The 22,531-nt window shown below is 41.7% G+C and overlaps 4 protein-coding genes and 1 pseudogene across 5 annotated transcripts; 4 read left to right on the top strand and 1 right to left on the bottom strand.

Moving 5' to 3' along the window:
• The first annotated feature begins 5,326 nt into the window (after positions 1 to 5,326).
• Positions 5,327 to 6,750, top strand: LOC104425141. Its single transcript, XM_010037736.3, has one exon. The coding sequence runs from the start codon at positions 5,816 to 5,818 to the stop codon at positions 6,434 to 6,436; it is 621 nt and encodes a 206-aa protein (XP_010036038.1). The 5' UTR covers positions 5,327 to 5,815; the 3' UTR covers positions 6,437 to 6,750.
• Positions 6,751 to 6,864: 114 nt separating this feature from the next.
• LOC104425140 lies at positions 6,865 to 10,631 on the top strand. Its single transcript, XM_039305416.1, has one exon. The coding sequence runs from the start codon at positions 9,903 to 9,905 to the stop codon at positions 10,533 to 10,535; it is 633 nt and encodes a 210-aa protein (XP_039161350.1). The 5' UTR covers positions 6,865 to 9,902; the 3' UTR covers positions 10,536 to 10,631.
• Positions 10,632 to 11,195: 564 nt separating this feature from the next.
• LOC104425139 lies at positions 11,196 to 13,069 on the bottom strand. Of its 2 annotated transcripts, none has more exons than XM_010037733.3 (2): positions 12,591 to 13,069; positions 11,196 to 12,224 (listed from the first exon to the last, which is right to left on the bottom strand). In XM_010037733.3, exon 2 carries the CDS (start codon positions 12,192 to 12,194, stop codon positions 11,463 to 11,465), a length of 732 nt encoding a protein of 243 aa, XP_010036035.2. In that variant the 5' UTR covers positions 12,195 to 12,224; positions 12,591 to 13,069; the 3' UTR covers positions 11,196 to 11,462. The 2 variants fall into 2 exon arrangements, with proteins under 2 accessions (XP_010036035.2, XP_010036036.2); XM_010037734.3 differs by having other exon boundaries at positions 11,196 to 12,221; positions 12,591 to 13,067.
• A 1,126-nt stretch (positions 13,070 to 14,195) lies between these two features.
• LOC104425137 (calcium-binding protein CML42) lies at positions 14,196 to 15,067 on the top strand. The gene has a single exon (XM_010037732.3). It carries the CDS (start codon positions 14,280 to 14,282, stop codon positions 14,865 to 14,867), a length of 588 nt encoding a protein of 195 aa, XP_010036034.2. The 5' UTR covers positions 14,196 to 14,279; the 3' UTR covers positions 14,868 to 15,067.
• Positions 15,068 to 18,837: 3,770 nt separating this feature from the next.
• On the top strand, positions 18,838 to 21,873 carry LOC104425135 (annotated as a pseudogene).
• Positions 21,874 to 22,531: the final 658 nt, after the last annotated feature.

Raw genomic sequence — 22,531 nt, 5'->3', positions numbered from 1 at the left:
TTTGACTTCATCTTCTTGAATCGACAGTGCTGTGGTGGGATTTGATGAAATTCAGGCACTCTATTTTTCAAAGCTTGTTTTTAATCAACGTAGCTGTTGCAATATTTCTTTGCCTTTGTTGGGTTGTGGAACTTAGGATCTAGATGCCACTTCTCAGTCATTTTGGTTGGTATCTACTAGTATTTATGATCTGTCCTTGCTGCGAAGCACTGCAAGTTAGTACATTGCGTGCCTGATAAGAAGTAAGAACCTCTTGCAAGCTTGGAGGAAGTAGAATTTATCTCTGAACCAGTATTTGATGTAGAAGATAACTGAGTTTTTGGTGTTGATCATTACGATTTTGTTTTTTGGCTGGCTCTGCTTTTGTATTTAACTGGATCCAGAGTCCTATCTGGTGAGTGACTTTGCATGTTTGATTGATCCAGTAATGTCTTGATTGTTGGATGTATACACTTGCTAGAGTTGTCGTTGGCTCTATAGAATGCCCAGTGAAATTTTACTTGTCCATGTAAAGTTGATCTACATATCCAGTAACTGAAGAGTGTGTAGCACTAGTAAATTTAAGGCCATTCAAAATGTGCATGAAAAATGGTTTCCAGTCTCAATGGAGTACTGCTTCCCCTAAAAGAACATCTTGGTAGATCTGAAGTTATTGTGCCTGTCAAACTCCAGTAGAATTCTAGTCCTCTGTGAATCATACAGGCGGTAAAGAAAACAGCAATATGTCAATGAAATTTGACGAGATCAGAGTACATAAAAATGGTTTCATACGCAGATTCTATATGTCCCATGTTTGCTTATGATGTTGTTACAGTAGACCATGCCGAGGACATGGTCAAGAGGAATAAATCTGGGCAACCCCAGTCGACAAAAATGGCAACATTCAGATCCTTACTTCTTACACCCTTCGACCAGTAGGTTTTGCTGTGTTACTTCTTTGCTGGTAGGATTTGCTTAAAACGACACAGACATTCTCATCCAAAAAGTGGGTCAGTCACCTAAATTTGGAGGAAGTAGCTTTTACATAACTTCATGCGGAATTGTTTGGACAACATGGATGTAAGAGGGGAAAAAGAAAAGCGTGTGCCGCAATTTGCCTGGCAAGTTTTGTTTCAGCACTATGAGATTAACGATCTGCGTCGGAACTCAGGCACTGTTACAAAAGCAAATACATGGTTGGATCAAAATGGCCTCTCCTAGGAGGATGAACCTTGAGACACTGCAAATGACGTGGGCTTTGGCTTCCCATTTGCGCAATTCTGCATATGGTTGTGGAAACATTTTTATGTGATTCTGCATTTGGAGGTTCTTCCGTGGAAAAAAAACAATAGGTGGTCGGAGTCAACTTTGGTAATTGGTAAGCCAGGTGTGATCTTCAAACCGATCATTTCGAATAATCTGTGGATGCCAGTGAGTCTCGACAGTCTATTTCTTGTAATTGACTATTATCATTGCTCGTGTCCAAAAAGTCTGCTTCGGGAATGTCTGATATTTCCGCGTACCTTTGTGTGATCTTAAGCTCATGCGGAGGCTGATTTCAGAGTGCCTTTTGCGCTGGGTGCCGATCGCGATCGGAGGGCCAGGGCTGGCGCCGCATGTCAAGTTCCGCCGGGGTGTGGCCAAAGCCGGGCTCACCAACGTTGCTGCCACCGTGAGTAATCTTCATGGATTCAAGGCTCCTGGCAATAACGAGCCCACCCTCATCAAAGTTATCGAATAATTTAGAGGCTTGATGGGAGAACGATAACAACTCGAATGATCTCAAGATTAATGCAACGGAAAACATAATCTCCCCTCTTATGTAAGCTTCCTAGAAAACAATATTTCAAGCAATATAAATACCAAGCATGCAAATACAAGGTGATTTTTTTCCGTGAAAAACTTTTTTGGTGTGAGGAGAAAAAATCATGGGACTAAATTTCATCCAAAAATCTTTACTATCAATAAAATTGGATGAACAAAGTTCTTCTCTAATAAATACTAAAGGTACATACAACAAAGACTTCAAGAACATTATTCTTGGCAATATGCATAAATTTTACAAAAGATCAAAGATAAATCTCACAAAAAACGTAGGTTTTGTTCAACCTATGAAAAACTTGATGTAAGGAATTTCAAATGAAAATCAAATCATTCAAACTCAACAAGAGTGTGCCATGAATATGTTGACAAAATTTCAGTTCAATTGAATCACGAATTGACTTTCGATACCGGCTTGATAAAAATCAGGCTGTACCTTCAACTCAGATTTTCTGTTTTTTATTTATTTATTATTGTTACCGTATCTTAACTCACGTCCTTAACAACTATCACATAAAAGATAATGAGAAATCTTATTTTTCCATATGACTAATATGGACTCAAATTCGTTCTCGTAAAGTACGTGTAGTTGAACATGGCATGGTGGATATGTCGTCGTGTCGTTTTCCTGTTCGCATCGCCAGATAATGAGAAATTTTATTTTATTGGGTTTTGAGTAGTGATTTGTTCCATATGGCTTACCATATGAGCTCAAACTCACGTGGGAATGAACCTAACCAACAAATGGTTATGAAATGATGAAATATTACAAAAAGAGTTCAAAAAAGTGAAACACTATATAAAAATAAATTTTTTTTAAAGAACAAAGTAAGAGATAGAGAATTGGACATAAAAAATTATAGTGGTTTGACTTTTGCAAATTTATGTTTACTCTCCTACGCTACAGCCTATTGGTTGGATTCCACTAAGAATAACTAATCAAATTTTATAAGATCCGAGCTATATAATCTAAAGCTCATATGTATCACTTCTCACACACTTTCGACCTCTAAGAGATTACACAATTAAGTTCACTTAGACAAATAGATTTGATCATAGAAGACTCTTTAGAATTTGGAATTGCAAGCTTCGATTCTCTTATGTGAGGGTTCTCTTAGCTTCAAGACCTCCTCTTATACTCCTTCTAGTGCAAGTTGACTGTTGGACATATGATAATCCATCCAATCTTCGCATTGGTTTGAATCTCATCAGGAAAGTCGAATAGTGTCAAGATCGCTGAGGATGAGGCTTCCCAAATTCTACTGCCCATATAGCAGTTCGGATTTCCATAAGTCGAATGCCTTAACTTAAAAAGAATAAAACATCTCAAGAAGATTGTTCTAGGAAGCTTGAATCTCCAATAGATAATTTGAAGACTTTCCTTTTGGAACAACTTATAAATATGATAAGAAATCCAACAAATTGCTACTAGTTATTGTACGAGAATATTGTCTCTAGCCATTTGGTAGGACACATAAGTAATTAAGTCACGATTTTGGATATGATTAATATCGTCTGATCATATCCTATTAGATTTTCCACCTAAAAAATACTTATCATAGAAATAAAGTATTTACTTTGGATAAATTTTGTCAATTTTCAAAATCTCTAAGAGAATGTCTTCTCAACATTAGTGTCGTGTTATTCGCATGTTTGATCTCCATCCTTTCATGACACGAGCCATCCTCATGTCCGATCGAAGTGCGTGAATGATCAAAACAAATGCATCCGTCAATCACGATCCAAGTCGAATCTTGTTGCATTATAATTCGGCTGACAAAATTTTCCATGGTCTCTTCGAAAATCGATTTTTCGTCTCGGATCCATCTATCCACTAATTTCTATGAAAAATATGGTGACAGACGGATTTATAAAACTATTAGTTGGTGGTTCTTTGTTTTCATCTTATTGTACTCAAATCTCACGATGAAATCTCTTGCTTCTGTGATCCAAAGGTTATCCTTATCGAGGAAAAAAAAAACGATTCTAGAGAGCTTACGAAGTTACTCTACCAAATCGATTATCTTTTTAGAGGAAAATGGCATAATAGGAACTTTTCCTAAACTATATGGGTTTTTTTTTTTTCAAGTTGGACCTTTTGTCTAAATTATAAACAGAAATGCTAATGTAGCTTGTAAGTCTTCGTTAGATGGTGACGGATTTGAACTTTAAAATGGTTTTGAAAAATATTACAAAACAAAAAATATATAAAAAATAGAACAAAGGAAACTTTGGGAAAAATAAAAAATAAAACTCCGGGCACATGACCCGTACTAGATCTGACCTTTGATCAAGTGATCCCCTCTACGCATCGCTGGGGGTCATATGGACTTAGTGATGGCTAGTAAGGGCCCGGGGACCCTTGTTTTTCTCTAACAAGAAGAAAATCATTTTCCTTAAATCACTAAACAAATAAAAACTAATCGTTTTCATTGAAAATGATTTTCACGGAAAATTTTTCAATGAAATAAACACATCATATAATTCGAATCCTTTTAAAGAAAATGACACAAAATATTCCCTAAATTTTGGTTCAATGTGCCATGCCATCTCTGAACTTTCAATTTGTTCAATGTAATCCATTAAATTTAGCCTAATATGCAATATTATTCTTGAACTTCTAAGTTTGCTCAATGTAGTCCTTGAACTTTTAATACATGTTCAACTTAATCCATATACTACATGAAAATGTCCGATATTGTTATTCCATTACTTTAAGTTCAAAGATTAGGGTCATTAAACATTTTCATATAATTCGAGTATTCAATTGAAAGAGCACAAAAATTACATTATCATATCGAATAAATTAAAAGTTCGGATATGAGAGTATATATTAGAGTAAAATTCATAACTATTTATGTGATAATTCCAGCATTTTACCACTCCATCATTGGCCAATTATACCGTGGAGAGTGCTAAAATTTAATATGGGAGTACACTTAAATGCCAAAATTTTGGATATGTATATTTAAGTGCCAAAATTAAAAAAAAAAAAAAAAAGGAAGGATCACTTAAGTTCCAACAATGAGAAATTTCGATCAAAATGCCAACGTCGCATTTTTCTAGCGAAATAAGTGCAAAACGATATTGTTTCGCATGTTGATGTGGTTAAATAAGCAAAAAACAACGTTGTCTTGCTTTTAATTTGAATTTTAATATAAATATTAATTAAATTAAATTTAAAACTAAATTAAAAAAATATTGCAGCACTTGTTTAGCGAGAGCTTATTAAAATTCAAATATAACAAGCAAAATGATGTCATTTTTGTTCTTCTATGTTTACTTAGCTTTCTGGCAAGTCATGTAGGCGACTTATATAATTAAAAATAAGACGCATCAAATTCTAGAATTGACACTTAAATATCTTATTTGAGAAAAAATGGCATTTAAGTATAACTTTTGAAAGTTTTGATATTTAAATATCATCAGTATTAAGTTTTGAGACATGTATTGTACTTTTGCCTGCAAACTACTTTTCCTCCCCACATGCGCGTATGCCCGCCTTTAGTTCCTCAGTGGAAGACGGTGCTCTCACACGGCAATCCCATCTCTCTCTCTCTCTCTCCTGTCTGTCTCTCGCCTGGCGCGTCCATGGATTTCGATTTCGGCTTCCCGGCTACACCTCTTATCTACTGGCGTCCCTTTCTCTCTTCCCCTCTCCCTCTCTCCATCTCTTTCTTCCTAAACTTCGCTTCCTCTCTCTTCCTACTTTTTCCATCGCGCCCACTTTCTCGGGAACAAGAAAAGATCAATGATTGGAAGAGAGAGAAAAGTTATCCCACCGCCACACCTCTCCTCACGCTCGACTCTCCTATCCTCAAACGCCACCGGAGAAAGGAAAGGGACAAAGGGTCGCCCTCAAATCGACTCCGCGACGACCTGCTCTCATCAATTTCGCTTCTTGACTCCATTCCTGAGGACCCAAAACTTCTCTGAGCTTTAGGACGCCCATTTGATTCTCCTCTGGGGTCGTTTGGAAGTTCTCAGTGAGATCGATCGATTTCGAAGCTCCCCCATGGACGTCGAATCCGCACCGAAGCCCGCGAAGCCGCCGGCACCTCCCAGGCGGAGCCACCGATGCAGGAACGTCTGCATTGCGCTGGTGGCGGTCCTCGCCCTCATCGTGGTGCTGATCGTGATCCTGGCCTTCACCGTGTTCAAGGCGAAGCGCGCCGAGACCAAAGTGAGCTCGGCGAAGTTCAAGAACCTGCGGGTGTCGCTCAAAGGCGCCCCTGTCGGGTTTGACCTGAACGTGACCCTGGACATCGAGGTCTCGGTGAAGAACCCCAACAAGGTCGGCTTCAAGTATGAGAACAGCACTTGCTTGTTGAATTACAGGGGAGAGCAAGTCGGGGAGGTCCCGATCCCCGCGGGCGAGATAGGGGCCGACCAGACGAAGCAGATGAACCTGACGCTCACTGTGATGGCGGACCGGTTCCTATCGAAGTCGCAGGCGTACTTGGACTACCTGTCCAGGGTCTTGCCCATCAGCACGTACACGAATATGTCTGGTAAGGTGACCTTCATGGGATTGTTTAAGGTCCATGTGGTTTCCACAAGTTCCTGCGATTTGAATTTGTTTCTGTCCAATAACACTGTGGGGATTCAACATTGTAGCTCTGACACCAAGTTGTAATTGATCGATGTCTATGTTGGTTGCTTCTAGGATTTTATGTTGCACACGGGTCTCTGTTTCTTTGGCCTCTTTTTCACTCTTTTTTCCGAGGGGATATTTTTTTGGGATAGGTTAGTTATGAGGGGTATAGAGATTTTGTGCTGATTCTAGATTCGAATCAGTTGTTGTTTTGCAATCCATGTCTCCCTTGCCTCCGGGTATATCAATTTCATACAGGATATTTTGGCATTATCTGCAATATCGAAAGTTGCTAGATTTATCAGATGTACTTGAATGCAGACCTGCAGTTGCATTTGCAATGCACTGTTTTTGGCATATATGGACAATTAAGAAGGAGACAAACAATATACTGGATACAGTTTTCCTTTAAGTAGGACAATTTCTCAAATTATGTTCTCACTGCTTAGCAGTTAAAGAAAGAAATTTTGGAATTGCATCGAATTGTTTCATATACGTTACTGAAGGTACCTTCAAGTAGGCTGCTCTGTCCTATCGTTCAACCCAAAGATGACTTCAAGCGCGTAATTTGGCTTTATCGTCGATTAGCATGGAAGGGCGTGTTTTTGTGTTATGCCTCTGAATTGCTGATATGCTATTATAGTTGTCTCATTAATGACTGATAAAAGAAAGTTATTTGATGCGTGACCAAGTTTTGCTTTTTCATATCTTGGGCTGAAACAAAAATTTAAATTATGATATCATGGAATTTATAAAGAATTTGCAACTTTGTTTGTGTATCTTTAAGATGCCAGTTTGTGTGATGTAAATCATTCTGTTGTTGGCCAGTTTTGCGTAAGTTGTTCTAACAGCAGAAATGCTAGGTGCCAGAGTCTACACGTTTTCTTTAAGGCAAAGAAGATATAAATATGAAGGTTCTCAACAGGTGAATAATTTTATATTAACAGGATACAAGGTGAATCTGACTTAGTGCAAAGCAATGAGACTAGCGTGATAATCTATAAACATGTCCTAGATTGAAACTTGCAGCTCTGTCCAGCCAGACCATGATTATATCTATATTCAAGTGTTTTGACTTCATATGTTTGTTTTGTCAATCAAAGGTGTTGTAAAATTATGAATTTTTTTAGTTAAACCATGGATTGCTGTCGCCAGTTTTTAAATGGATTTGACACCTCACAAGCACAAGCTTATTCTCATGTATCTTACTAGTTTCATTCCTAAAACCAATAAAATAAATATAGTTTATTGTCTAGTTGCTATAGCAGGGCATTGTTATAGTTGACATCCCACATCAATAAGCATCTCTTTTAACCTTGAACTTGATTCTTATATTTGACATCCCAGTTTGATAAGCAATCTTGTACTGAGATTTTCTAGCAAAATAGCTCATCATTGTTTTGACTTCATCTTCTTGAATCGGCAGTGCTGTGTGGGATTCGATGAAATTTAGGCACTCTTTTTTTCAAAGCTTGTTTTTAATTGAAGTAGCTGTTGTAATATTTCTTTGCCTTCATTGGGTTATGGAACTTAGGATCTAGATGCCACTTCTCAGTCATTTTGGTTGGTATCTGCTAGTATTTATGATCTGTCCTTGCTGAGAAGTACTGCAAATTAGCACATTGCCTCCCTGGTAAGAAGTAATAACCTCCTGCAAGCTTGGAGGAAGTAGAATTTATCTCTGAACCAGTAGTTGATGTAGAAGATGACTGAGTTTTTTGTGTTGGTCATTACAATTTTGTTTTCTGTCTGGCTATGTTTTTGCATTTAACTGGATCTAGAGTCCGATCTGGCAAGTGACTTTGCATGTTTGATTGATCCAGTGATATCTTGATTGCTGGATGAATACACTTGCTAGACTTGTTGTTGGCTCTATAGAATGCCCAGTGAAATTTTACTTGTCCATGTGAAGGCGATCTTCACATATCTAGTAACTGGAGTGTGTAGCACTAGTAAATCTTACGGCCATTCAAAGTGTGCATGAACAATGGTTTCCAGTCTTAATGGAGCACTACTTCCCCTACAAGAACATCTTGGTAGATCTGAAGTTATTGTGCATGTCAAACTCCAGTAGAATTCGAGTCCTTCATCAACCATACAGATGGTAAAGAAAACAACAATGTGTCAATGAAATTTGATGAGATCAAAGTACATATAAATGATTTTGCACGCAGCTTACATATGTCCCGTGTTTGCTTATAGTGGTGTTGTGGGCTTTTGCATAGTTTCTCTAGCAAATTCGGGCATCTGTCTATGCCTACATAGCAAGTAACTCTGAAAGCCAAGGGCTATTTGTTAGATGATGATTGTAGTTCTTCTGAGTAGCAGAAAAAAAGTGTGAATGCTGCATAGTTAGACACAGCTTTTAGGATGATTCAGTTGTCCGGTCGTGCTCTGTCTCGCCTGTCCTGTCTTACTATAAACATAACCGGAAGCCAGCATGCCAGCATAAGCACCATGAAAATAGGGGACGCATGACCAAGATAAGCTCTGAAGTTGCTTGGTTCAATGATTAGTGCCATTCGTTGATGATTATCTGGAACTCTCTGGAAATGACGTTGGACAGCAGTACTTGCATGGTGAGTACTGCTTATAAAGCCTTCATGGGCAAGCCTAAGAATATGAGAGATTGACTGTGCTAATCATTGTAGAAATTTTTCATGTGATTTGAGCCCAAATTCTATTACGCATCTGTGAATATGTGTGGATTCCGATGAAGACATTACACCACGGGTGAAGAAGGCTCCGATTTCATCCTCCATCTTATTCTTCCAGAAATTTCATTTTAAGGCATCGTGAGAGAGGATCAAACCCTGCTTCGCGTAGGGTCAAGTGTTCTTATTTGCAAACAGGCCCACCACCTTCTTGATTAATTGCCTTTGATTTCGGTTCTGTGTAAGCTCACGTGACTGGCTCACTCTTTCGGTTTTGATTGACTTGACTTTAGTCAAGTTCAAACGATTACTCAAATCACGGGGTGCTCCAGGGGGTATCGAGGAGCTCGGTTTGAATATCAACTTGTAAGAGGGATAGTAATTAGATCCACCGCCAGCTTGACGAAATTTTTACTCACTATTGGATGATGGAACATCTATTGTTTGTAAATATCAACCTTACCCTTTTCAGAGCATTTGAATATCAAGTTGCGCATCACAGATCATGCATGCCAGGCTATGGCTACGTCCATCTCTTTGCTGTCGCCTATTTCCATAGGCCACTGCCATGGACCAGCAACGGTAGCATTGTCGTGTATACATTGTATTCCTGAAACACGTTCTCATATGTACAACATGCTCTCGAACAGTTTGGTAGGTGATCGGGTGCATTCAAAGTTCCAACCTCCCACCGCTCCATTAAAACCTGTCTTCATGAGCGTGCATCGGGCAATGTCCTTTGTCATTTTCTTTATATCCCGTCATCTCTCCGCCTCAGATTGTTTCCCGTTGTCATTTCTACTCCCAACCTATCTGTCTCTATCTCGTGAGCAACAAATACCCATGAATGAGCCATGAACACTGAAAAGGACGACCAAGGTCTCCCTGCCGAAGGCCGAAACTCCCTCAGAGGACGACGTTGCCTTGTATTCCTGCTCGCAGTGCCCCTCCTCCTCTTCCTCCTCTCCGTTGTTGCTCTTGTACTCTCCCTCACCCTCCTCAAGCCGAGAGATCCCACGGTCAGCGTAGCCTCTGCCACCCTCAGCGGCATCTCTCCGCAAGTCACCTTATTTCCTGTCCTGAAGATCGAGCTCAACGTCACCCTCAACATCATCCTCCTTATCCACAACCGCAACCACTTCAGCTTCAGGCATGGGCCCGGCAAGAGCATCGTCTTGTACCGAGGCGGACAAGTCGGTGAGGCAGAGCTGCTTCCAGGGGAGATCCCCGCAAGGAAGTCGGCAGAGATGCCTTGCAGGCTGATGCTGGAGGTGGACAAAGTAATGGCGGAGGACGTGGCGTCGCTGGTGAGGGATGTTTTGGGTGGGGAAGTCGTGGTCAAAAGCAGGACAAGCATCCCAGGAAGGGTGAGGCTGTGGAAGGTGTTGAGGAGGCACGTGGTGGCGACGTCGGAGTGCCAGTACACAATCGGAGTGCCGGCGATGACGATTCAGAGCCAGGATTGCAAGTACGAGACCAAGTTTTGACTTTGTTTCGAGCAAGAGTTTTTGTCTGAATGGATTAGTATATGCCTCAGGGAAAGAGGTTCATTCGTCATGCATGATCTCTTTGTCGTGTTTAATAAACTTTACCCTGCAGATATTCTCTTCCCTCAGTAATTTAAAATTCTTCCAATGGCACTCATTGCAACTCCCTAAGTGATAAAGGATGCTTGTCTTTCTCATAAATGAGTGGTACGATCCATCAAGTTATCATAAATCACACAAAGTAATTACTTATCGAAACGAGTTTGGTTTCATACGTCATGTTGGCTGTTTTACAATAAAAGATTAGGAATAGCATTTTAGCTCTGTCCACATTCGAACTGCTTCCTGAAGCAAAACCTGACCTTTTAGAACTAGTCACTGCTCTCGAGTCTTGACACGAGAGACAGAGGGCTTTCAACAGAGTCCAGAGGCACACGCCTTTGTTCATCATCGATTCAGTAATGGGACCTGTAACTTCTGCAAAGTCACATTTTCGCTAACCAAACAAGGCATCTTTTCAAAGCGATATCTACGCAGAAAGATCTGTACTCTGTAATCACCTAAATGAACTATCCATTAAGTAATAACACGAAAACATTAAAGGCTAGTAAATTCAGGTGTGATATAAATTCAACCTCATGCGACCAGCAAAAATGATACTCGCTGAAGAACGATCACACGATGCTATACTTCAATGAAAAGAGCAAGTTTGCCAGAATGCAATGCCAATAACATAAGTTAACTGTACAACTAAGCAGCATAAGCATATTGGGCAAAGAGTAAAGACAGACGCGTTATTTGATTACGACATCTTCCTAGAACAAAAAGCTACTGGAAAAGCTGACAGATTAGAGTTTCACAGTCAGCACATTTACTTAATGAAGTTAGTACCGCTGTTAAGTCAAGCCTACGAGAACCAAATAGTGATCAAAACTGAAGCTTTCTGCACGTGCCCAAACTGGTATTCCTCGACGCCATTGAAGCCTTCATGGGAGCGGCAGGGCAGGTCTCAGCAATGCCATTCAAAAGGGGCGGTGAATGAGGAGTCTTGCATTTAGAGAAATCCCAGTCTGAAATGCTAGCAGAAACTTCTTCCATCCGGTTCATTATAACAACTTCCAAGACGATATTGTACACTGAATCAACAATCTCTTTGTCGGATGGAGTGCACGAACAGTCCACATCAATTCGATCTTCCAAGCTACTACCGAAGCCCCCAAATTTGAGACGGCGCGCAACGCTGCTTCTCCATTCATCGAGGCGCTTGTCACATCGGGGTGCCAGCAACAAATTTTCCGGACCAGGTGCAAATGGGTCAAAGACGTTGTCTTTAGGCGTGTGCGGGCTACTGGTCTGATCGACATGAGGAAGCGCTTGATCATCGTTTTCCCTCAAGGAATCGAGGACATCTACTTCCGAGGTCATCTCTGGCAGAGTAAGGGGGTATTTGAGGCTCACAAAAGTGTCCCCATCCTCTCTGTCCGTATCAGGAGTATTCGGCCCAAGATTATCTCCATCCTCGTTGCCGACAGCAGCAATTTGCTTCAAGACCTGCTTATCAGCATCGATAACTCCTAAAAGACTGAACTTTTTCGCAGACTCTCCACAAATGAGGTCTCCACAGTCCCCAGCAAAATCCGCCGTTCCTCCAGAACCCATTCTAACCCAGAATGAAGTAAACAATCGCTGCTAAAAAAGCACAACGAAGGGTAAGTGCTCTGCTCCTGGAAACAAAGACACCGAAAACAACGAATTGCTTCTGTCGCTATGGAAACCCTAGTTCTCTTCTACCCACACAAGAGAACCAATAGCAACGCAGATTACCCACCAAATTTTTAAAAAAACGCAGCAAAAAACAGTTTTTTTCGAAAGAAAACATCAACCCGCGACGGGAAAGCTCGAACGGCGCGAGCGCAAAGGGGAAATTTCGGAACTTGGTACGAAAGGTCGAAGCTTCGCGAACCCAGAGAAAAACCCACCAAGAGAAACGAGAAGCAGTAATCTCCACCCACTCAGCTAAGCAAGGAGAGAGAAAGAAATCAAGGAAAGACGTACCCTCGTCCTCTTTCGGGAACTCGACCGAGACGGGGAGGGTTTTCGGGGGAGAGGGGATCGTCTTCTTCTCGGTTCTTGCGGGAGTTTCGAAGCGGCAGCGCGAACACGGATAAGGAAAGCGTCGATGGCCAGCCCAGCTCGAGCAGCAAAAGAGGGTCGTAACTCGAAGGCGGGCGGTGCTCCCCGCTTTGTCGTTTCGGCAGCAAGCGGGAGGAGGCGGAGGAGAAAACGGACACGGCGTGCCTCCCCCCACCCCGGCCGCTCGCGTCTGGTCCGTCGGATTCGAATTTCCGTGCGGACCGATCGACGGTGAGGATGCACGAAAGGTCTGCGGGGGACGCGTTTCTTGGTTCCCGCGCCGAGTTCGGAGAAATTCAGGAAATCGCGTTGCCTCGGGTTCCCTTTTTATGTCGGATGATGTAATTCGATGCGTCGCCGATGCTGACCAATTTGCTCATTCGGACCGAAAGCTTCCATCGTCCGGAATTCAAGCGAGCGCGATGTAGATATTAGACTTTAGATTAGATCAGGGGCACGGCGCCGTACGGAGATCTTTTGGATAGGCTTGGGCAGTGGCATCCGGCGAGAGAAAGTCTAGCTGGACTCGGCTCGGCCTGAGCAAAACCGGCCCGGTTCGAAGATCTGTGTATGTTTAGATTTTATTGTGATGGGCTCGGGAAAAGATTTAGCATCGAATTTAAATCCCAGTTCGATCTCGCTTAATGATGACCGCTAAATAATGTAACTTAAATTGAATGATCAATGGAAGGGGAAGAAAACCAACGGTTAGGAATGTTCTTGTTGGGTCCACCCTTGCTCGAATATATTTTTTTTTGGTGATCTTTGCTCGAATATTTGTTTTTTACACTTTATAAAGTTGTTTGTCTTCACATCTTTGTTTCTTTTGACATTATCTCAACTTTTTAATTTTTAATGACAGGACCTATTTGTGTGACACGCTCAATAAAAATATTTTCACAAATTGACAGGAGTTGATGACTTGGCAAATGATCTCTTCGAATCGGATTTTTTTATTCTTTTGCGCTTTCTAGTGTCGCGCACATAGGCATGGGTCAAATGGGGTGAGCTTGATCGGGTCAACCGGTCGCGGCCGATGGAAAATTGCTGCTCCTATATTAACGAGAGATATTCGGGTGTACGTGTACCCAATGGGAATAAAAAATAAGGAGAATTCAAAGCCTTGGATCTCAACGAGAAGCGGACGCAGTCGCGACAACCTTTCTAGAATCTCAAACTCTTAACTATCCAAAAACAAACTCAATCTCTCATCAAATTGAATGCTTTACGGTAGCAGCGGGAAATTCTTTAGCGCACGCGGTGAGCCCGAATTCATATCCACGGGTGAGGTTTATATGTCTGTCCCATCGCAATCGGGTACAACGTGCGCGTCGAACTTTCGGAGGAAAAATGGAACCCAAAACGGCTTTAAAGCGGAGGAGAAACGACGGCGAAATTACCCAAAAAAAAAGGCAAAAACGTGTTCGCTTGTCGTTCGTTCGAGGAAATGAAGAAGAGAGAAATGGGAAGAAGGGTCAAACGCGTCGTCGTGCTCCACATGCCCATATAAAAAATCCCACTTTCAATGACACGATACTATGCGCAGACACTCCACGATCCATCATCGTCCACCGGCCACCGCTCTGCTCCTTAAGAAACCGAGCTCCGATCATGGACGTTGCTCCGGCGACCGAGACCAACGGCTCCTCCTCCTCTCGCCGCCCCGCGCTCGGCGCCAAGTCGGCCTCCTTCCGCCTCCACTCCCCGAGCCTCAACTCCCTCCGCCTCCGCCGCATCTTCGACCTCTTCGACAAGAACGGCGACGGCCTCATCACCGCCGAGGAGCTCTCCAAGGCCCTCGCCCTCCTCGGCCTCGAAGCCGACCTCTCCGACCTCGAGTCCATCCTCCGCTCCCACATCAGGCCCGGGAGCGACGGCCTCCGGTTCGACGACTTCGTGACCCTCCACCGGTCCATCGACGACGCCTTCTTCGGAGGAGACGAGGCGGAGGCCGCGGGGTCGCCGTCGCGGGAGGAGGCGGATCTGAGCGAGGCGTTCAAGGTGTTCGACGAGGACGGCGACGGGTTCATCAGCGCCGGGGAGCTGCAGACGGTGCTGGCCAAGCTGGGGCTGCCGGAGGGGGAGGAGATCGGGCGGGTCAAGCAGATGATCAACTCCGTCGACCGGGACCACGACGGCCGTGTCGACTTCTTCGAGTTCAAGGACATGATGCGGAGCGTCCTGGTGAAGAGCTCGTAGGAGCGCCTTTAGAATTCTCGGTTCTTCTTCTTCCCGTTGTAATAAATGCCTCCGCCTGTAATAATTGGCAAACGTGCCAACAGGATGATCGTGTCCATGGTTACCCACGTTGGATTCTCTTCTTGTTTTCTTAGTTCTGGTATTTTCCATGGGTAATTATAATTCGTTCTGGTAATAGCAAGTTCGTGCGTTGATCAGAAGAAACGTCTGCTGCTTTTGACGAGTAGAGAGATCCGTAGGGATTCCGTAAAGATCGTTGACCGAACGGCCTCTTGACTCTCGGCCGAGCTCGTGGTGTGACTGAGTTCGGCGGCGGATTTCGAAGCCGAGCCGTGGAAAATTAATGGTGCGTTGAATGATTCCGGCGGAAGACGATGACCGTCGTTTTCATTCAACTACCGTGGACGGTGAAGAAAGTGGGAGAGAGTGGAATTAGCTAAATTTCCTAATGGGTGATAAATCTCGTTATATTTCTTTTCAGGGTAATAGTAATTTTGCGATTTTCAGATACATTATAGTTCAATCATAATCAAATAATAGTAATTGATTTCTACGTTCGTCGAGTTAGTTCCCACACCTAGAAATGGGAACCAAACCGGGTAAAGTAAATTCTTAGTTTGTGGAACCGAACTTGGTGATTCTAGGATTGGTTTTGAAACCGATGATTTTATTTTATTTTATTTTATTGTTTCATTTGTTCTAAGGGTGAGTTTGCTAATATTAAAAGAAAAAATAATTTAATAATTAGGATTTGCCTCAAGGTAAAAAAAATTAAAAAAAATTGAAAACCCTGGTTAGTCCATCAGTTTGGTTCAATTTGAGTTAAACTAAAATCAATGCACACCCTATAGTCTAGGAGTTACATAACTTCTATTTGAAAAAATACCAAATATAATCAAGACAATCCCCTTGCTCTCGAGAATATTACCTCTCATCATGTTTAAAAAAGCAATTGTGAAAATAAGCTAAACCAGGCACTAGTCCACTCGGATTGAGATTGGACCGATATGTCCAATCTGGTTATAAAATTGAACTCAAAATCAGTGACTTCAACTTTTATTTTTCAGTTTTTTCCATTCCTTGCGAGTGGGAATTTCCCAATATCAAAAGAAAAGCATAATTCTTTAATAAAGGTTTGCTTTAAAAAATAAAAAAAAAAATATAAGAAGCCTTAGGTAGTCCTACCGATCTAGTTTCTTATGTGAAATTTGTCCCCTTCAAAAACCTCCCGAAATTAACTGATTTGGTTTGATTTTCAAGTTGGATTGAGACCTATCCACACCCGTATAGCCTACAAGTTACGTAAATCTATCTGGACAAATACCGAATGCGATCAAGACAACCTCTAAATTGCTCTCGAGAACGCTACCTCTCTTTATTTTCGAAAAAGTGATCGCGCAAACAAGCTGAACATCGTTTTTTTCAAGCAGCAATCCCGAATAGTTCCGTAAGTCAACTCCAGAGGCCACGTGAGCATTTAGTGCTGGAAAATTTTTTTTAATGTTGTCGTCTCTCCGACAAAAGTTGGTGTTTGTTCTTTTCTTTTTTTTTTTTTTTTGAGCAAGTGTTCTTTTCTTTTTTTCGCTCGTTTGAAACGTGGGATGTTTCTGGTCCGTAGGTCGGTGTCCGTGTCCGTGTCCGTTGATATCTACGCGAAATTTTGATTAATCCGAGGACGAGAAGAAACGCATCACTTTCCTCACTCCTTAGCCTGATCCAATCGGCCAAGCCCAATCCATTGAGATTGCCGGTTTTACTTGATAAATGACAGTTCGTTCGATGAATCGCTCAAATTAAAGTCGATAACTTCGTGCAAGAGTCGGTGAATTTTGAGGCATAATTAAGAAGGGTAAATAAATCCTGGTAACGAATAAGATAATTTGGTTATTAAAAGAAATGAGTTTGTTGAGTAACTCAATTGAAAGTTGATAATAAAAGAAATTGGTCAATAGCTTAACGAGAGAAAAGGTTAATAAAATCACTATTGGTAATTTCTACAACAGTTGGTATATCCAAAACGTTGCTAAAAATTGCAAACAAAGCTTTATGAGGGTCCATTCATTTGCGAAAAATATGACGTTTTCGAAAAATATTTTTCAAAGCCAAGAAAATGACTATATTTTCATTGTCTATTATATGATTTAGGGAAAAAAATACCCAAAAAATTGAATTTCAATTTTTGTAATTAAATAAAAAATTGAATGTTAATTTATATATATATTTATTTAAAATTAAATTAAATTTTTTTATTTAAAAAAAAAATCGAATTTTCATTATTTTTAATCTTTCTCTTTCTTTTTTCCTTTTTTCTTTTCCTTCCTCCTTCTTCCTCCTCCTTCCTTAGCTTACATCAACGATGGTGACTACCTAGCGACCAACCAAGACGGGGATTGCCAGATCCAAGTGAGCCCCAGCTCCATCGAGGCCAACAAGCTCAAGCCTCATCCTCTCAGCCTCGCCCTCATCGATCTAGTCTTGGGCGAGGCAAAGCCTCCGTACCTTGCCACAGGTCGGCAAGGAGCTCATTGGTCTATGACAAGGTTGGAGTTGGCTTGTGGCCGGTCGTAGGCTGCTGCTATGGTCTACCAAGGAAGAAGAAAAAGAAAAGGGAAGAAAAAGGAAAGGAAAAAATTGAAAACTCAATTTAAAAAAAAAAAAAGAAGAGGAAAATGTGTCTAGTGAAAGAATATGAGGTGAAAGAAGTTATGGAAAACACTTTCCTAACTTTTGAATGTGTTTTTTTCAATAGTGGTAAACTTTTCTTTGATTAATTTATTTTCCATGAAATGAACGTCAAAATATTTTCCCTGAAAGTTATTTTCTGTGAAACAAACGAAACTTAAGTAATAGGATTTTTGTAATTTAAAAATGTTAGATAAACATCAGCAAGTTTTTTAAATTTGGTAACACAATACTAGTTGATTATTTAATGGGACAAAAGTTGGCGTTAATTTAGTTCGATATGTCAAGAAAAAAAGAAAACAGAGTTAATAAATGTAATGGGCTGCTAATCAAGACCAAAAAAAAAAAAAAAAATTGACAACTCAATAGAGAAGTTGATAAAATATAACAAAATTGTGCAAATTGTGGTTAATAAATAAAACTAAAGCTGATGATCCGAAAATAGTTGGTAATTTAATCTGACAAAAGTTAGTAAGTCATTCTAATCCTGGTAAGTAATTGGTACATTCGACGGTTGGTGAGTTATATAAAGATATGTGGGTAATTTAGCACAAAAATTACTAATTTGTAGACTACATATAAAAAAGGTAGTTATATTAATAAAGTAATGGCCCCTCAACTGCGGCGTTTAAGGGAAAATAGAATCTTTTTATTATTTTAGAGCTCTAGATAATGACTTCGGGTTGTCCGCTAATTGAGCTGAAGGATTCGGTCGGCGCGGTCAATCTCTGGGAAATACAAAGTTAATGAGAGAATCCAAATTCACACATGACAAGACGAGCACAAGATGCCCATTTTTGTATCATTGCTTGTTTCATAATTTAATACTTGCCTAGTCGATGAAATTATTGCAATTAAAATATGAGTTTCTACTTAAATCGCGAGCCTTTTAAAGACCTGCTCAGGTCCAAATCAACGCATCAAGAAAAAAAGGGGAAAAAATGTTTGTTATTCAGGAACGGCCGGCTCCATGGGACGAAAAAACGAAAAAGTTTTTTTTTTTTTTTTTTAAATAGTAAGATATTTTACGCATTGTCTGCTTTCCTAACATCGGATGCACCAAACCCTTTATTAATGAAAGGAAATGCTAAGATTATTTTATAAAGTGACACGTCAATTTGACATCAAACAACAACTTTTAGTCAAAATCCTAGGTTGCTCAGTATCAATTGCTTGCCATTTCAAGATCAGTTTGCACAGATAGAGAGAGAGAGAGAGAGAGAGAGAGAGAGAGAGAGAGAGAATGGAAGGATTCTTCCTGATGGAGATAATTTGGTCCTTTGGGGTGATGATTGTATGCAGCCTCGTGCTTCACGGGTGCAACATACTGTGGCTGAATCACAGGAAGCTGAGGAGGAAGCTCACGGCACAAGGCGTGACCGGACCGCCGCCACACTTTTTCCACGGCAACGTTGCCGAGATGCGAAGCATTGCAACCCGGTGCAAGCCGGAACCGCTCCCTCGAGGCCAAATCTCCGACGACTGGACTCGCTCCATCTTCCCGTATCTCCACCACTGGGCTGGTCTTTACGGTAATGCCTCGCTGCTCTTCGTCATGGATTTCTAGGGAAGAATTAATGCGTACTTTTATTCTGTCATATTTTACGGCGAGCAAGCACATGTTGAGTCCGTAAGTCACGGGCCCTTGTCATTTTCCGCGCCGCCATAGGTTCATGGATTCATTTCTGTTAGAACGATTTGGTATAGAGTCGTCATCTCCGCTGACCGGAGTGCGTTTTCTCGTGAAACGTGGCTACTTGTGTTTTACTGCAAGTCTGTGAGATGACATGGCTCCTGTCTGAAACTGGACCGATGAGATCCGACAATTCACTCCATCACGAGTTTGCTGTCCTCAAATCGACAACTATATTTACCTTGGCATGCTCACCAGTCAAAGCACTGCCACGACGACGACGAACTTAGTATCACTCAATGCAGCAATCGCCCAGTCGAATATTGACCATAACAAGATAGGTGATCTAGAGAGCCATTTAGCTTCCAATCAACTGTTTGACCGCTTTGCTCAAAAAAAAAAAAAAAAAACTTAGACCGCACTTATTTCATTTACCAGACAAGAAGATGTCATCCCTGAATTCGTTGCTTGATTTCATTTATTACTACTCACTCGTTTTTTAAGCAACGATGTCCTGATGTTCCAACCCATGACTGCTTGCTTTAGCCTTACAATTATGTCAGACGAAGTTGCGCTATCACAGAAGCATCAGTAGATCACTTGGAGGTCGTTGGTTCTCTTAATGGTAATACGGATGGCCATATTCACTGGCCAGTGAATTTTCAGATACCATTGACGTAATTGATGGCTTCAACATTTTAGATCTTACATGAATTTCCCTAACATGCCCTAGTGTCCGCTCTGATGAATTCAGAGGACGGCCTGGAGCTTGTTCCATCCCAGACTTACGTGCTGGTTTTTCAATGTAGGCTCACTGTACATGTACTCGACAAGCCAGACGCTGAATTTGTACATCAATAGGCCGGATTTAGTCAAGTTCCTGAACTTACATAAGCCTTTGGATTTGGATAAGCCCTCAACCATAGCAAAGAAGCCGAGTCCTTTATTCGGCAAGGGCATTCTGAGGGCCACCGGACAAAACTGGGCTTCTCAGAGAAAACTAATTGCTCCCCAATTCTTCCTCGACAAAGTTAAGGTAAAATGATACTGACTTGAGCTCGATCTGTTCAGTTGGTGTATATGGATTTGGTAATGAGGTATTTTGACGTTCGACCACATTGTATGATGATCCTATAGCACAAAAATGTATTTACTGCTGCAACATGAAACGGGAGATGGTTTGTATGCAGGGCATGATGGATTTGATGGTGGACTCGACCGTGGCAATGATCGAGAAATGGGAAAGTATGATTTTACAGAGTGACGGGACAGTGGCTGACATGCATATAATTGAAGACTTGAATAGTCTGTCCGCCAATGTCATCGCAAGGGCATGTTTCGGCAGTTCTTACTCGGAAGGTAAGCAGATTTTCGCTAAACTGAGGACCCTTCAGCATGCCTTGTCGAAACCTGATCGATTGTTTGGATTCCACAATCTTGGGTAGGTAGTTCTCTTGATGTTTGGTCTCCTTGAACTAAACAGATGGATTGTATTGGTAAAGGATATTCCCTTCTACGACATTCTCTAGATTTCTTCCTTCCAAGGCGAACAGAGACTTATGGCGGATAAGAGAAGAGGTCGACTCGCTTATACTGAAGATGGTTAGAGCTCGCCAGGAAGAAAACCGGAAGGCTCTAAAGCCTGAGAAGGACCTGTTGCAAATGATCCTTGAGAGTGCTGATGCTGATGGCACCATGAATGAGAAAGCGCGCATAGTTTCATCGTGGATAGTTGCAAGAATATCTACTTTGCAGGTCACGAGACGATAGCTACGACCATCTCCTGGAGTTTGATGCTGCTTGCAGTGCACCCGGAGTGGCAGGACCGCATCCGTGCTGAGATCTTGGAATTCTGCGGAGATCGACTTTGTCATCGTGGTTCCCTAGACTTCGAGACGCTTCGGAAGCTTAAAGTCGTAAGTGTTGTATGATTCGGCTTTTAGACCTCACACAGGCTCGGCCTAACGGACTGGGAACCCTGCAAGAACTCAAATCAACGGATCAGTTCTATACTTTCCATTTGAAAACCTTTTACACGTTAAGTTACCGCATCTTAAAGATTGAACACGGTCGCCTTAATGGTCGATAGTTAGTCCTCCGTGGCGTTATCATGACTCTTATGGCTCATTTCTCTTGGTGAATTTCGTTGTGCAGCTGACCATGGTGATTCAAGAGACATTGCGCCTCTATTGCCCCGGGATCATACTGCCGAAAGAAGCCATGACAGAGATGAAGCTGGGAGAGATCGTCGTGCCCAAAGGCGTCATCGTCTGGACATCGATCCCCGCACTGCACCGGGACCCCGAGAATTGGGGTCCGGATGCCCACGAGTTCAAGCCAGAGAGGTTCAAGGATGGGGTGTCCGAGGCTTGCAAGCATCCTCAGGCATACATACCGTTCGGGTACGGGAGCAGGTTGTGCCTGGGACAGACTTTCGCAATGCTGGAGATGAAGATCGTCCTTGCCCTTGTCCTGTCCCGGTTCTCGTTCTCACTGTCTCCCGAATACCACACTCCCCGGTTTTCAGGATGGTGTTGGTGCCGGAACACGGGATGAGACTCGTCGTGAGGAAAATCTAATGTGTCATGGATACTGGATTGAGGATGTCCCCAAATACTAGATCCGAGGATTTAAATAGTGTATAAACACTTTTCTTCTCAGAGATTTTCCGATGCTTCACTGTTCCTAGGACCGGATTGTTTGCATTTAGATTCTCTGTGGCATGCGGACGACTCGAGAGCCTCAATCATGAGATTACAGCATTATACTGTTGAATTACAAGAAATAATAGGACCCCGTTACCTCCATTGACTTGTCAACCAGCAGGCCTGCCTGGATCATAGGTATCGGTTATAGGATAACCTCACCAAAATAGGGGTTATTTCCAACTAACAGAAGGTGCCTGTGCCTGTCCTCCAAGCGAGTCGCCAGGCTACATTCCTTATTTTAAAGTGTTGATGACCACATGCCTTACTCCTCCCAATTCCCCTTTGTATCTTTTTCTTCTGGGGAAGAGCAAATACCCTCTAAATGCTTTATATCTTGGAAGTCCCGAATCTCTTAGATATTCGAGTTTCCTTAACTCCATCAAATCCTTAAAGGATCCTCCTCCCTAGGGAGAATCTCAAACCATTTCCTTCAACAGTGGATTCAACAAGGATACACCCATTTGTTCGACAAAGCTTGTCAAGCCTGAATTGCAAATCTTTCTACCAAAGATACCTAGATGGCAATTCTTTCGTCATTTATGATCTCTATTTCTATTGAGTCTTTTTTACGATAACAACGCCTACTAACAAATTCAGATAAAATATCACATTTTGATAGTTTTGAATCTAGTGACCTGATA

The sequence above is a fragment of the Eucalyptus grandis genome, chromosome 11 (genome assembly GCF_016545825.1).
Source record: "Eucalyptus grandis isolate ANBG69807.140 chromosome 11, ASM1654582v1, whole genome shotgun sequence".
NCBI lineage: Eukaryota > Viridiplantae > Streptophyta > Magnoliopsida > Myrtales > Myrtaceae > Eucalyptus > Eucalyptus grandis.
Note: the sequence above shows the minus strand (reverse complement) of the source record. Positions and strands in the feature narration are given on the sequence as shown.